At 40.7% G+C, this 14,735-nt stretch overlaps 2 protein-coding genes across 6 annotated transcripts in view; one reads left to right on the top strand and one right to left on the bottom strand.

The window, feature by feature from the left end:
- smcr8b (Smith-Magenis syndrome chromosome region, candidate 8b) overlaps positions 1-4,336 on the top strand; it is an 11,579-nt gene extending 7,243 nt beyond the window's left edge. Inside the window, exons 4-6 of the mRNA XM_008404827.1 lie at positions 353-766; positions 1,033-1,522; positions 2,276-4,336. Coding sequence (XP_008403049.1) covers positions 353-766; positions 1,033-1,522; positions 2,276-2,708 — 1,337 coding nt within the window. The 3' untranslated portion in view covers positions 2,709-4,336. The remainder of the gene's footprint in view (positions 1-352; positions 767-1,032; positions 1,523-2,275) is intronic.
- LOC103462169 (uncharacterized) lies at positions 3,579-13,990 on the bottom strand. 5 transcript variants are annotated; one of them, XR_001777113.1, is made up of 19 exons: positions 13,887-13,990; positions 13,497-13,609; positions 13,303-13,411; positions 13,109-13,202; positions 12,703-12,853; positions 12,475-12,586; positions 12,116-12,241; positions 11,676-11,735; positions 11,331-11,456; positions 11,098-11,253; positions 10,953-11,006; positions 9,354-9,580; positions 9,204-9,283; positions 6,355-6,444; positions 6,180-6,254; positions 5,994-6,098; positions 5,445-5,550; positions 4,787-4,856; positions 3,580-4,475 (listed from the first exon to the last, which is right to left on the bottom strand). XR_001777113.1 is itself a non-coding variant. In XM_008404781.2 (18 exons), exons 2-18 carry the CDS (start codon positions 13,603-13,605, stop codon positions 4,411-4,413), a joined length of 1,845 nt encoding a protein of 614 aa, XP_008403003.1. In that variant the 5' UTR covers positions 13,606-13,609; positions 13,887-13,990; the 3' UTR covers positions 3,579-4,410. The 5 variants fall into 5 exon arrangements, 2 of the variants coding, with proteins under 2 accessions (XP_008403003.1, XP_008403028.1); XM_008404781.2 differs by lacking the exon at positions 4,787-4,856 and having other exon boundaries at positions 3,579-4,475; XR_001777112.1 differs by having other exon boundaries at positions 3,580-4,856; positions 4,985-5,550.
- Between the last annotated feature and the right edge of the window lie 745 nt (positions 13,991-14,735).

The raw sequence follows: 14,735 nt of genomic DNA, 5'->3' as shown, positions 1-14,735 counted from the left end.
GGATGGATGGATGGATGGATGGATGGATGGATGGATGGATGGATGGATGGATGGATGGATGGATGGATGGATGGATGGATGGATGGATGGATGGAATTTTAAATGGGACATTTTAACAGTTTATTGTGTTGTTTCCATCTCGTTTCTGTTGTACAGTTAATGATCTGTGCCTCGTTTTCTCAGCAGTGGTACAGAAGCACATCTGAAAATAATTCAAACTATGCCTTTTAGCAATTTATCAAGTAATTAAACTTCCAAAAATGATCCATTTAGATCTCTGTGTTTTATTGCATTTTATTACAGCAATGATCTGATTGAAAACAGTCGGTTCAGTAGTTTGTGTTCTCCACAGAAACCCGTGTCGGGACGACAGACGTGATTCTCCAGCATGCAGCAGGAGACGCAGGCATTCGGCGCCTGCGAACCTCTGCCAGGCGTACCAACAGTGAGGACAGTATCGAGGTTCTCAGCACGACTGAGTCCATCGTTCCTGATGACCTGTCCGCCATCACAGAGGAAGAGGCGGAGCATCACACTCTGACCAATGGATTTGAGGAAGAGGAAGAGTCAGAGGCTGGCTGTAAGCCTGATGAAGTCCTCAAGGAGAGGATGAAGAACACTGCTACTGCCGGGGAGGAAAGAGATCAATCTGGTGGAAGAAAAGAACGTTTAGAGGAAATCATATTCAATGTTACAGAGAAAGACAATTCACTCACAGAGAAGAGTAACGAAGTCCATAAAGACACGATGAATAAACTGCTACAAGGTAACACATTTACTGTACATTTAACGACATATATGATTATTTTATCCCAGGCAGTCAGGTCTTCCTGTAATCTTTTAAGAGATTTTTGAACCTCAAGATCTTTCAAAAGGTTTTTGATGATTTTACCTCCCAGCTCCTGTACCTGACATAAACTGTGCAGTGCGTGGTTCTGCTGGCATCAGCCCACAAACTCCTGAGTCCTAAAGTACTAAAAAGCTTACCAGTTTTCTTTGCTTTAATCACGTCATGAATCTGTTTCCACACAGCTGGAGACGCAGTGGAGTCGAGGCAGAAGAAGTCAAGGCCGGTGTTTGACCTCCATGTAAAAATAGCTCCTAAAAGCGTCTTGGCGGAGGTTGCTCTGCGCACGCCGCCCTGCGGTCCTGTGAGGCTGCTCAGTGTGGACGAGTTCTCCGACTGCACCAGCTTCACCAGCAGCTCAGAGCCACCGTCTCCCACCACAGTCAACCTCACCAGCACATGTGTGGACAAGAAAAGGAAGAGGAGAAGGGCTGGCCTGCGAGCCCTCAGGTTCATCAAGCAGCTCTCCTTCTCCCAGCATGCCATCTTCTGTTTGCTGATTGGCCGGCCACTGGTTGTCATCGGAGGAGACGAGCAGCTGGTGAGGAAGCTGGTGGACGGCTTGAGGCTCTTCCTGCCAGCTCCTGGTGCTGATGGGAGCGCTGTGATTTCATGTTTGGCCACGCCCCTCCAGCTGACCGACCTGCTCACCTGGAGGCTCATAGGAATACACAGGTGACTGTTACTGTATGTGACTCGTCCATATCTCTGCATTGGTTTGTTGACATTAATTCCTCCTGTCTCTTGTGGTTTGGTGCTGCCTGTCACAGTAACAAATATTACTGGACAGGAGATTGTCCCAGAAGTTTTTGATATAAACTAGGGCTGCACCGACTGCAGTTTTTGGCCAATTACCAATCTTTATAAAGCCTTACATGTCGACAAAAAAATAGCAATTTATTTTGTCTAAAATATTGTTAAATATAGCAAGAAAGTTACCAGTAGAGAGGATGACGTGCAGACATGAGCTGGTGGGCCGATCTAACAGTCAAACCTCTAACAGGAGAGCAGAAGAAGACAGCGGCTTATTTTTAGACCTTTGTTAAAACAGATAAGATCAGAGGATAAGATCGACTTCACATGGAAGAATCGGCTGATCTCCCAAAACTAAGGAAACTGGCGCTGATAAATTGGTTCACCTCTAGTACAAATCAATGCATTTAGAAGATTTTGTAATCTTTCTGAAGTCCTTCCACACAAATTTGTTAATTCAGGTATTCATGACCAGATAAAGCTGACCTTTCTTAGAAAAATAGCAGCTTTTAAACTGCATGAAACTTTTGTATGCGTGTGCATATGATGAGGTCAGTAACTATTGTTGCACCGCAGAAAACATTTAAATAGGTGAGTCAATTCAGAGGCAAGTTCCATCTGCAAGAACTTCATACCTTTATATGTCATAAGATCCTGCTTGGTTTTCTTCTCCAGATCATCTTCCAGTGCATCCTCTTCCATCTTTCAGTCTCTGACTCACTTGAGTCGTTACATCGCTCTGCTGGACCTGGATCAGAAGACGCTGCGCTGTCCTTCATATGCCGGATCCCTGGTCGGCTTCCTAGCCAACCCTCACACTGGCATCAGCCGCGGCCTGACCTACCTGCTGCACCTGGAGAGCTGCCTGACTGAGCTGGCCAACCGGGTGCTGCTGCAGACCTTTACCGCTGCTTCCCAGCGTTACAGAGCCATCGCCGAGGAAAAGGACTCGCAGCAAGCACCACAACTCTGCAGCAGTGAAAATGATTTTCGAGTGATGCACTTTCTGACTGACCTGATCACACAGCGCCACACCGGACACGGACCGCCGCCTTTCAGGTTTTCCTACAGCTCAGTGCAGCTTCACAGGAACACATATCCAACATAAACAGACTGAGCAGCAGAGCAGATTCACAGGATGCTTTTATTTTGGTACCTGCCCTCCATGTCCATACAATGCCTTAGTAGTAATTAGCAGCTGCTGTATGTGCACAAAGGATTGTTAAAATCAATATAAATATGTGCACATTTAAGACTCAAACGGATATGAATGTTAACTGTCTCCATCCATCAGCTTGACCTGGAGGTGGACATGAAGGAGCTGGTGCAGACCTCTACCCTGAACAGGTCGCCAGTTCATCAAAATTAAATTATACCTTCATCATAAATTCATACATATCAATAAATAAGCCAGAGCAAAGATAACCTGTACACGGTATGGTTTCAGTTTGTCTGGTACTGTGACTTCTGCTTTTTTTTTACTAATTTCCTTTTTTTCAGAACAAATTGTAATTTTGATAATTTAAGCTAGTCAAACTATGCAACCCTAAATAAATAAATGTCATGACTATAGACAATGTAAAACAAAGTGAATAAAAGAAAACCTAAAAATCTGCAACATTTTCAAGATTTAATCAAATCCAAAGCATATGGAATCCTAAAACTCAGGGTTTATTTTTAAGACATTTTTTAGCACCGACTGTCAGCAACTTGCATCCGCATAAGTGTTGTGCTTCCTAACTTTAATGCATAAAATAAACCTTTTCCAACAATGACTGAAAATTTTCCATTTTGAAGAATTAGCCAAATTTTGACTGTAAAAGTTTTGACCTATTAATATATTAACATTACTTTGGCTTTAAAAATCATACAGCAGCCAAAGAGTGCAAAATTACTGGATTTTATTTATATATGTAATAAATGTGATATATTCCATTGTGGATGATTTACTTTGAAAATAAAGTCAGGGAAAAAAAAAGGCCAAACACTGGAGTCATTTATTAAACCAGATTATCTCAGAAATCAACACTGATGGCAGTATGAGTCCTTATGAACATGAAAGAAAATCATTAGACAGAAACAGAAACAGAATTCATGTCCACTTTAGCAGCACTCAGCAAATATTTAGTTGATCTTTAAAGTAGATTTAATACAACTGTACACCGTGGAGCAAGGTTTTAAATATGAAAGTAGAAAAAACAAACAGTCAAATGGATGAATACATTAATGAGAGAAAATAAAGTATGAAAATAATTATTTTTCCATCTGAACTGTTCTTTTTGCTGTGCATGTCTGCAAGTCAGACCTGCATTGGAACTTTTAATTTCAGTATTAGTTTGTTCTAAAGTTAATTTCTAAAGTTATATTTTAAGCTTTGTCTAAATTGTTTTTTAAATAGTTGACTGATTTTCAAACGGTATAAAGCATCATATGTTATAATCTAAAACCAGTGTTATTGTACAGCGCATCAAAAACCCGTTTCATTAAATTACATGAAGAGAATTGAGGGAATTGTTTAGTTTAATAAATGGTAACAAAAGTGTGAAAGAGTAAAGAGTTCTCTCCCTGTGTGTCACCTGAGGCACATTCCTACCATCCACTGCGCCGCAGACAGAGGTTCAAATGTAAAGCACATGACAGCAGAATCTTACTGTTGGCTCAGCGTTACTGTCATGGTGCTTAAAGTAAGCAAGAAATACAACAAAAGTTCCACATGGCTTCACATTGAGATAAAAACAAAAAAAACAAAACAGTCCTTTTCGGAAGTGGGCTTAGCACAGGCAAGATCATCCAGGTGAGACTTTAGAGCTTCAGAGCTGAACCTCTGAAGGAAACTTTACGTGGAAGGGCTTGAAATCAACGACCAGCTGATTTTCTGCAGAGTTAAAAGAAAAAGAAAAGAGATTATTGGGGAAAAGAACACAAGCAGGCTGAAACAGAACCTGATTCACTTCTTTTTGCCTTTTTATAAACTGTACAGCTGAATAACGCATAATATTTTTCTTCCAAACAAAAATTTCACTTTGAGAGCAAGGCTCCTTATTTTACTCCTTCTTAAAAACAAGAAAGCTGAAAGTCGGCCGGTCTGCCTTCACACATAGAAAACCTGAGTGACATTCCTAAACCTTTCCACAAGGTTTAGGAATGTTTCTGGGAATAACTGACCAATATTCCAGAAGTGCTCACCATCTCTACTTGAATTCATCCCAAAGATCTCCAGGACTGATTGAGGTCAGTCAGGTTCCTCCAGGCCAGGCTTTGTGTTTTGGAGCCGGTCATGACGGAACAGGAAGTTATGATTCCCAAACAGAAACATCAGCAGATTCTCTTCACTACACTTTTTACTTCAAGTACCGTTTCCATGGCTGCCAAGCCCAAACTTACCTGACCCCAACAAGTCCCGCTGCTCTGATGTTACTGTGCTGCATCAGGCACTTTGCCTCACACCTGTTGATGTAGCTGCTTGGCTGTGGAATTGCCTGATACACTTCAATTCAATTCAATAAATAATAATGCCTCTTCTGCTGTTGGAATTCATTACTTTGGCCTTTATATTCACCGTGGGATGGAACCACCCAGGTGTGTTTTTTCTCTGCCCCCTCCCAGAAAAAATGGCCACTCAGCTTGGTAACAGTAAGACCATGATGGTGACGTTGCTGCCCTTATTGGTGCGCTCACAAGAGTTCACCAGGAGACAGAACAAATCTGAGTGCAGGTTGTATTCACAAACAGAAGCAGGTTCAGATCAGAGCAGGAAGATTCAAGTCTGCAGGCCGAGCAGATCTGAGCTCTCACTGTGAAAACACAAGCTCAGAATTTGAAAAGGGACAACATGTCCTGATACCTGGTGTGTTTGACGACTCCTGTGTGATCTCCTTCAGGAAGGAGAGGAGACGGTCTTCACTGGACGTCATGCCATCACACAGCCACTGAAAGGCCCACAGGTTGTCCTGCAACACAGAATCAAACAAAAAATGGTTAATTAACACGCTTCAGTTTAAAAAAATACATAAATAAAATGTTTTCTTACATCAAGTTTTAATAATAGTTCAGATTTATAAGTCACATAGGAATGTTATCTTAAATGTATTTTCTGCATTTGCCCCAAAATTAATTAAATGTTTGTCAAATGGATATTTTAAAATGTAGCATTTATATTAAACAGCTGCAATCAAATAAATAAATAAATAAAAATAAAAACAGGTCGGTGTGAATCATCCTAAAAGTTTAGCATAAAAATGCTAATCAAATCATCAGCTTCCTACAAAACCTAATCTAAAGCGACAATAAGCTCTGGTTAACATAGGCTTCCTGTTGTCTGTGTTCAGCTGCTAGTGCCGACCAGAGGTCAGCAGCAACAAGCGCACATTGCTTTCATATGGGGAGACATTACCTTATAAGCACTGAGAACAGGCAGAGCTGGACTAAAAGAACCCTGAAGGATTCTGACACCCAAGGCTCCTGTTACCAACAGCAACAAGGCCTGATCTGGGTATGTCTGTGGACAAAAGCACACGATCTGTTACCACAGCAATATGCATGAGTCACATATTTAATACTGATATCTTTGCAAACTTACCCTGAGAAAGCAGCGGGAAATCTGTATGTTGTAACCCTGCTGGTTGAGCTGGTCTATGACGGCATCCCGCGACTCCTGGACCATCAGGAACGAGACAGACAAACTTCAGACATTTAGCATTAATCGATAGCAGATCTAGAGTCTCAGAAGCAATTATTAAAACTGAAGAACATACGTGTAGAAACTGTTGGCTGGGTACAGGCAGGGCAGTCGGAGAGCCATGAGGAGAGCAGACCACTTTCAGTAAACTGGCCCAACATTCAGGCTGCAGGAGAGAATCGGACACAAATCAAACAGTTTGCCACAGTTTATAGGATATAAATACAAGACATATTAGGGTTAGTCATTTCTTTCCACAAAAAAAAATAAAGCAAAGTTGGAAGATCTGTATGTGAAACACTAAGTAATGCCCTGGTACAGCATCATTTATACACAAGGTCAAGCTGCTTTTCACTACAATAAAGGAACTGATGTACAGTCAGGGCCAAAAGTTTTGAGAATGATTCAAATGTTAATATTTACAAAGTCTACTGCTTCAGTTTTGATAATGGCAATTTGTATATACTCCAGAATGTTATTAAGAGTGATCAGCTTAACAGCAATTAATTGCAAAGTCGTCAATATTTGCCTAGAAAATGAACTTTATCCCCCAAAACACATTTCAACTTCATCGCAGCCTTAAAAGGACCAGCTAACATGGTTTCAGTGATTGCTCCATTAACACAGGTGTGGGTGTTGATGAGGACAGGGCTGGAGATCAATCTGTCATGATTAAGTAAGAATGACACCACTGGACACTTCAATAAGAGGCTGGTGCTTGGCATCATCGTTTCTCTTCTGTGAACCATGGTTATCTCTAAAGAAACACCTGCAGTCATCATTGCACTGCACAAAAATGGTCTAACAGGGAMGAAAGAGTATCGCAGCTACAAAGATTGCACCTCAGTCAACAATCTATCGCATCATCAAGAACTTCAAGGTTCCATTGTTGCCAAAAAGGCTCCAGGGCGCCCAAGAAAGACCAGCAAGCGCCAGGACCGTCTCTTAAAAGTGTTTCAGCTGTGGGATCGGGATACCAGCAGTGCAGAGCTTGCTCARGAATGGCAGCAGGCAGGTGTGAGTGCATCTGCACGCACTGTGAGGCGGAGACTCTTGGAGCAAGGCCTGGTCTCTAGGAGGGCAGCAAAGAAGCCACTTCTCTCCAGGAAAAACATCAGGGACAGACTGATATTCTGTCCCTGATGTACAGGGAGTGGACTGCTGAGGACTGGGGTRAAGTCATTTTCTCTGATGAATCATCTTTCCGATTGTTTGGGACATCTGGAAAACAGCTTGTTGGGAAAAGACGAGGTGAGCGCTACCACCAGTCTTGTCTCATGCCAACTGTAAAGCATCCTGAAACCATTCATGTGTGGGGTTGCTTCTCAGCCAAGGGAGTCGGCTCTCTCACAGTCTGGCCTAAAAACACAGCCATGAATAAAGAATGGGACCAGAATGTCCTCCGAGAGAGAGCAACTTCTCCCAACCGTCCAAGAGCAGTTTGGTGATGAACAAAGCCTTTTCCAGCATGATGGAGCACCTTGCCATAAAGCAAAGGTGATAACTAACTGGCTCAGGGAACAAAACATAGAGATTTTGGGTCCATGGCCTGGAATCTCCCCAGATCTTAATCCCATTGAAAACTTGTGGTCAATCATCAAGAGATGGGTGGACAAACAAAAACCTAGGAATTCTGACAAAATGCAAGCATTGATTGTGCAAGAATGGACKGCTATCAGTCAGGATTTGGTCCAGAAGTTGATTGAGAGCATGCCAGGGAGAATCCTGAAGGTCCTGAAGAAGAGGGGTCAACACTGCAAATATTGACTTGCTGCATTAACTCATTCTGTAAATAAAAGATTTTGTTACTCATAATATGATTGCAATTGTATTTTTGTATGTGATGAAAACATCTGACATACACACATGGAAACCAGAGGGCAGCAGATCATGTGAAAATATAATATTTGTGTCATTCTCAAAACTTTTGGCCATGACTGTAGAGCAGGAGAAGGTTAAAATGCAGGGAAAAATAATGAGAAAATAAGAGTCATCATATAAAAAGAAACATTTACTACAAATTCAATGATAAAGAAAAGTTAAGAAATGACAAAAAGTAACTTATAAAACAAGTTTACGGAAAATGTGCAGTACAGTAATGTTTTCAGTCCTGGTTGTTTGGTTAAGGTGTTTGAGACTCAGGAAAGTAAGTTCATGTTTTCTGGTCTCATTGTCCAAAACATTTTTGGTTCTTGTTTTGTTTTTATAGGTATTCTTCTAAGCTTTGTCCTCAGACCAGTTTTTTATTTAAGGTTTTGTTGCCACTAGTGGCAGACAGTGAAGAGGAAGACATGCAGAGAGCGGGGCCGGAGCTGGGAATCAAACCGGGAAAAACGACTGTCACTGAGCCATGTGGCACCCCATCAGGCCACTATACAACAGTTGAGTATTTTTATTAGTATAAAACATTTCAGCCAGCCTTTCCAGGAGAGACCTTTCCAGAAAAAGCACAACAAGGTGCAAAACGCAGGAGAGCTGAAGACCTGGGAGCTCCAGCTGCTACAGGCCTTAGTTACAGTTAACCTGAAGTGTTCTAGAGTCAAGAGGACAATAAGCTAAAAAAAAGTCATTTAAAAATTAGTGCATGCTAATCTCAATGAAATAAAGAAATTTGTTTTTTTAAGAAATTTGGGCTAAAATTCAATCTAATTTTATTCAGATAAAATCAAACAAGAGTTAGTGATGGTAAAGGTTGTTCTACTAACTATTAAGAAAATGGTAAACTTTGTTTTTCCCCCCACACAGCTTTTTCTATTCCTTTTAATCATAGTTTTAAATGAAATAAAGTTTTTACACTCGAATATATAATTAACTTGCGTTTTTCTGTCCCGTGAACCACGACAACTGAAGAGTGTTTTCTTTTAGCATAGCGATACGCCAGATATTCATGAAACATTTCATCAGAAACAAGAGCAGCAGACTTACATCTGAGTAGACCGACAAGGAGCATCTCTGGGCTTTGAGAGCAAACTTCACCAGCTCTGACGTCTTCAGTGGCACAGCATCTACACACAGGAGACGTGTTAAAACCATTCCTCTTCACGTTTTATCCAAAACAAACAATCCTTTTCTGACCTTTAATTGGTTCCCAGGATGCCTCAGAGAAGCAGAGCTGCTCCAGCTGGCTGACCGTCAGCCTCGGTGCCGTCGCCGTCTCAAATATCCGGAGGTAGAGGAGGAAAATGGCCGGAGTGAAGCGGGAGGCGGGGGGGTTGACTGGGGGAAAGAGGCTTTCCAATGCCGACCCAAACTCTCCCAACTTACACTTGAAGAAAGGAATGAGGTCTTGGATGTGCTGATACCTGATTCCAAATCAGAAAATAAAACAACTTACTACTGTTGTGTCTGAATGATTTACATGCCTCCATCTACGAGCTTTTGCTTAAGAGAAACAAAAATGGCCAAAACCAAGTAGAACTGAAAAATGGTATAAAGACCAAACAAATGAAAAATAAAATACATGTTTGGATGATCAAATGGGTCAAAATCTGCTCTTCCAAAAGAGATAACTTAACTTGAGATATGTTCTAAAGGACATGAAACTTACCACAGAAATTAACATTTCAATTTTCCTGTTGGTTTGATTGAACAAGCTTACCACGAAGTCTTTAAGGTTTCAAAAATACAAGTTGATCATTTTGTTGTACCAATCAGAAAACAAGACAACATGCAGAGGTAGAAATATTATCTTCTCGATAAACTTTCTCTTTATGGATCCCCAGTTTGTGCTGAGACGTCACATAAATCCCAGGATGGATCTTCATCCTGCTCACTGTGCATGGAGACAAAACAGGCGCATGTCCTCCTGCAGCTTCAGTTCCAGGAGCTGCAAACCTTTCCTTCACTGCTTTGACTGTGTGTGTGTGTGTGTGTGTGTATAAGCCAGCCTCAGCGAAAAGCCATTTTCCTGGTTTATAAGCATTTTCCATCTTACTTAAAATAAATATTATTTTTCCAATTTTAAAGAAAAACTATAAGAAACAAGTTTCTTTGTCACATTATATTTACACCCAAAGGAAGCAGGAAGTCATGAAGTGTACGGCATGAATCAACTAACAGAGTAAAGCAAACATCTCATTTCATTGAAAGCAGTAGATAGTGGGACCAATAACAGCTGATTTTGTTCAAATCAATTGTTCCTTAAAGGTCTATTTATTCACAAATTAGCCAATTGGATGTCTTTTTTTTTGTTTGTTTTTTTAAATAGGGTTGCACTGATTTATTGGTGCCGATTTATTTAATTTGACTTCCTTAATTTTGGGAGATCGGTGATTGGCTGATTTTGACATTTGAAGCTGATCTCATCCAGCGATCTTTTCTACCTCGGCAAAGGTCTAAAAATCAGCCACTGTCCTGCTCTCCTGTGTGAGAGGTTTGATTGACAGTCCGGCCCACCAGGTCATATCTGCACATTTACGGTTAACAATAGTTACCTCGATGTTGCCAATTCAGCAACATTTCAGACAAAAAAAATTGGCCAAATTCGGAATCGGCAAGTCAGGCTTTTTAAAGCTCGGGTGTCAGCGATCTGCCAGAAAACTGCAATCGGTGCAGCACTGAAAATAAGCATTTCAGTGAGATGCTGCTGCTATGTTGGAACTTGACACATTTTGTTGCCATAAAATGCTAAACACACTGGTTATATTTATACTGCAGGATGTGGGTTAAACTTACAGTGTGACGTTATCGGTCAGGACGACTCGCAGGTACCGACACAACTCTCTGTACCTGCACACAGTTAAAACACGGGATTCTTCATCGTTCCTCCAGAGTGTATGTCCAAATACTGACACGAGTACGAAGTAGCACACATGCTAACCTGGACTGAAGCTGGAGCAGTTCAGTTCTCAGCAGGACCACAGAAATGGTTTCTAGCAGGACGTCCTTCTTGCCCTTGTCCTTCCGGAAGCCCGACACATTCTGCCCCTTCAGCACCGACACCAGCAGGACGTCCTGCCAGGGTCGGATGGTCAGACTGCAGCACACGGATGAAGAGTTACATCCAAATATGAAGGATTTGAACTTTTAGAATTAAAATGCTTTGATACACACCTGTTTTTTAGTTGCCTCATGTCAGCTGGGAATTGTATCCTGTTCTGGTAAAATGCTTGCAGTTTTTGCATAAACAATGGCGTAATGTCACCCATTACTATACGTCTCTGTACTGATGATATTACTCTGGAAAAAATACCATAAAAAGCAAAGTTATCCAATAGAATGACTGAAAAAAGCATTAATTATATGTTAGCAAGTTTGTGTTTGTAGCTAATAATGTCAGGTTCAGATGTTTCTTTTTGAGCACCAAAGTGTGTTTACCAAAAAAATTAAAAAATATTAATAATTCCTCAAGGATTATAAAATATACAAACTTAATAATGCTGCATCACTATTCTTTACCTGTGCAGTAACATTATTATAGTCTCAGAGGTTGTAGCAGCTGAAGATGAACCCATGAACCTGTAGATGTTAAAGAAAGAAAATGGAGTGAAGGAGAAAGAGAAGGTGAGTTTAACAGCTGATGACTTTAATTCCCAAATTCTCTACTTTTTCAGACTCTAATTAGAGTTTGAACTCCATTATTGGCCTATTTTATAAGTACAAATATGACATTATTTTATGATTTACTATAGGAATTTCAGATCTGACAGCAACTGCAAATATCATGGGATGTCAGACAGATGAACTAATGATGGGTGGACAGACGGAGACGACACGAAGACAAGATGATGAATAATGACTGGAAATATAAAAATACTCCACATTTCCATCATTGGTCCTTAAACCTAACAAATCCCACATCCTGAGTTAAATTTAGAAGCCGCCTCCAGTTTACTCACCCCAACACTTGAAAATGTCTCATAAACTCTTCAGCAGCTCCAAGTTGCATGATGGCCGCAGCCCGACTGTTCTGTTTGTCGGCTTTATTCAGGAACTGGGTCACACACTCAACCACAGGTCCATACCTGAGAAACACAAAGAAAAAAAAACAGGAATAAGTTAGCTTATTATGTGTTTTTAAATGGTATAATGTCATCTGTAGTTTCTCAACTTTTTCAAGTAGGTCTCCTGTAAAATCTTGAAAACTGAAATAAGATTATTGCTGCACTTTTCACTTCTAAAGGCAATGCTTACTCGTTCAGCAATTTTTTCAAAGACACAGAAATATATTGTTTAAGTTTTGTTTTAAAAAGCTCACCTGGAGCTCAGGTCCTGCTGGCTCATGTTGTAATCTGGCAGCATCGCCTGATCCAACGTAATGGAGGAAAACAGAGCCGACAGTTTGCCTCTAAAGCTTTGCAACATCGCGTCTGAAAAGGAGTTGAAAAATCAAATAAAAAAAAAAAAAAAAGGAAGGAAGGAAACATTAATAAAAGCAACATTTAAAATGATCAGACACGTTTAAGTACATGATGACGTTTTGCACCTGCATTACGAAGACGATGGTCGACTTCTGACAGGGTGAGATTGAACCTCTGCAGTTCCCCCAGCAGAGCCGTGTTCCTAACGCCGTTCCAGAAGTCACTTTTGTTGTGGCTGTTGCAGTGACACTCTCCACTGCAGCACCACATCCCACACTGACACACAACCACAACACACACCGTTAGATGATCAGGCGTTTTAAAGGAACAACATCTAAAAAGGTGCAGCAGGGGCCCCACAAGGAGTAAGAGCAGGGGTCCCTGATATACAGATTTGTAAAGCTGACATTTTGAAGAAGAAATAAGTCTAAATCAGCAGATAAAACCTACAGAAAAACTGAAAATATTGACCAGGTAAAGCTTGATCGGTGCATCTCTAGTAAGGGATATAAAGACATCATCCTCACGCACCAGTGACGCCAGCTTGTCGCAGACATAGCAGAAGCACTGATCACAAATAAGTTGATTATTGGCCATGGGAGCAGTCCTCTCACAATCTGTAGGCCTGAGCAGGACAGAAAACAAGTAGAGATTGTCTGCTAAGCCACTAAATTATTCTAAACGCCGTGATCTGCATTACTGGTTTTGTGGAAGAGTTTCCTCACATAAAAGGGTGTATGGGACAGTCGTAACGGGCGTGAGGAAGCACGTCTGGCCGACGGGAGAAGGTGACCACCAGGTCTTCATCCTGGGGGCTTACAGGTAGAACACCAACTGAAAAGAAAAGGATCAACTTTTTGTTGGATGCCTTCAGACAAACTTATCAAAAATATTAGAGGGTTTGTAAAAGCAACGTTACCGGTTTTCTTCACAGCTTCCACTTCCACAATGAGGCAGGAAGTGTCTTTATCATCTTCGTCATCACTGAGGATGATTATTTCCTCACTTTTCCCTGAGGTCCCCATCATAAATCTGTAAGGCAAAAAAAAAAAAAMAAAAACAAAACAAAAAAAAAACGACAGTGATTCGGTTTACAAAGAGGAGTTCCGACTCTCGCACCATCTTGGCCAGAATAACAGCTGCAATGGCTTTTAAAGGTCTCGGCAACGTCAATTACTTTCTAAACACTACGCTATTTTCATTCGAAGCAAACATCGCGCGAAGTACAAGAAAGTATTTCATTCTTCCACATAACGTTCACTGCCATGGTTTAAAAATGTAAACAAATTTAATTAGCAATTTTGCTTACCTGAAAATAACTCCAACGCCCCAGAAATATTTTGTTCTCCGCGCCTGCTGAGCTTGGGAGGATGTGGTTTCTTCTTCTTTGACAAACTGTCGGCTCGTGAACAGCCTTTTGAGTACACCGCCACCTACTGTACACAAGCGTGTGTCTTTCCTTTAATGCATTTATTCTATTTAATTTATGTTGCTTCACTGTGTTCTTTGTTTTTCTTTCCCATAGAAAGTATTCCAGGCTCTTTGCTTATGTTTTTTTTCCTACCCACTGAAAACTCTTACTTTGATGCTTCCATGTGTAACTGTACTGGACATGGGTGGCCATTTAATATGGTTTCTTTAATCTTTTTTCCTATAAAGACTAATTTCTGGTCCTCTAGTCCCAGATGGCCACCAATCAATCACAGATTGCAGAAGATTTCTTTTTAACCAGTGGAACTTTTTCACTGTCACCATATGTATTTGCTAACTGAAGTGCTGCAGTTATTGCATCTTTGGAATTCACTGATGTTCTCTGTATAAATAACTTCTTACCAAATGGGTTTAAACAATTAACAGATTTCAATGTTATAATATACTTTCAATTAAATTTAACGGTTTGCAGTTGAATAGTATTGGAATGTATCGGACTGGATGGAATTGGGTCAAAGTTGATATGACCTCTCCCTGTGTCTTAATCCCTGAGACGTGTTTGTTGTCAAATGGAACAATAGAAATTAACTGAGTGAAGAGTAAAACCTAAAATTACAATAAGTGAAGTAGTAACCTATTGGGTCCTCTTTCTTACTTATCCAAACCTGAAATAAAAAAATAGATTCCACAATGATCCAAATGATTTGAAATGACAAAAGAAGGCTTG

This window comes from Poecilia reticulata, linkage group LG1 (assembly GCF_000633615.1).
Source record: "Poecilia reticulata strain Guanapo linkage group LG1, Guppy_female_1.0+MT, whole genome shotgun sequence".
NCBI classification, from domain to species: Eukaryota; Metazoa; Chordata; class Actinopteri; order Cyprinodontiformes; family Poeciliidae; genus Poecilia; species Poecilia reticulata.
Note: the sequence above shows the minus strand (reverse complement) of the source record. Positions and strands in the feature narration are given on the sequence as shown.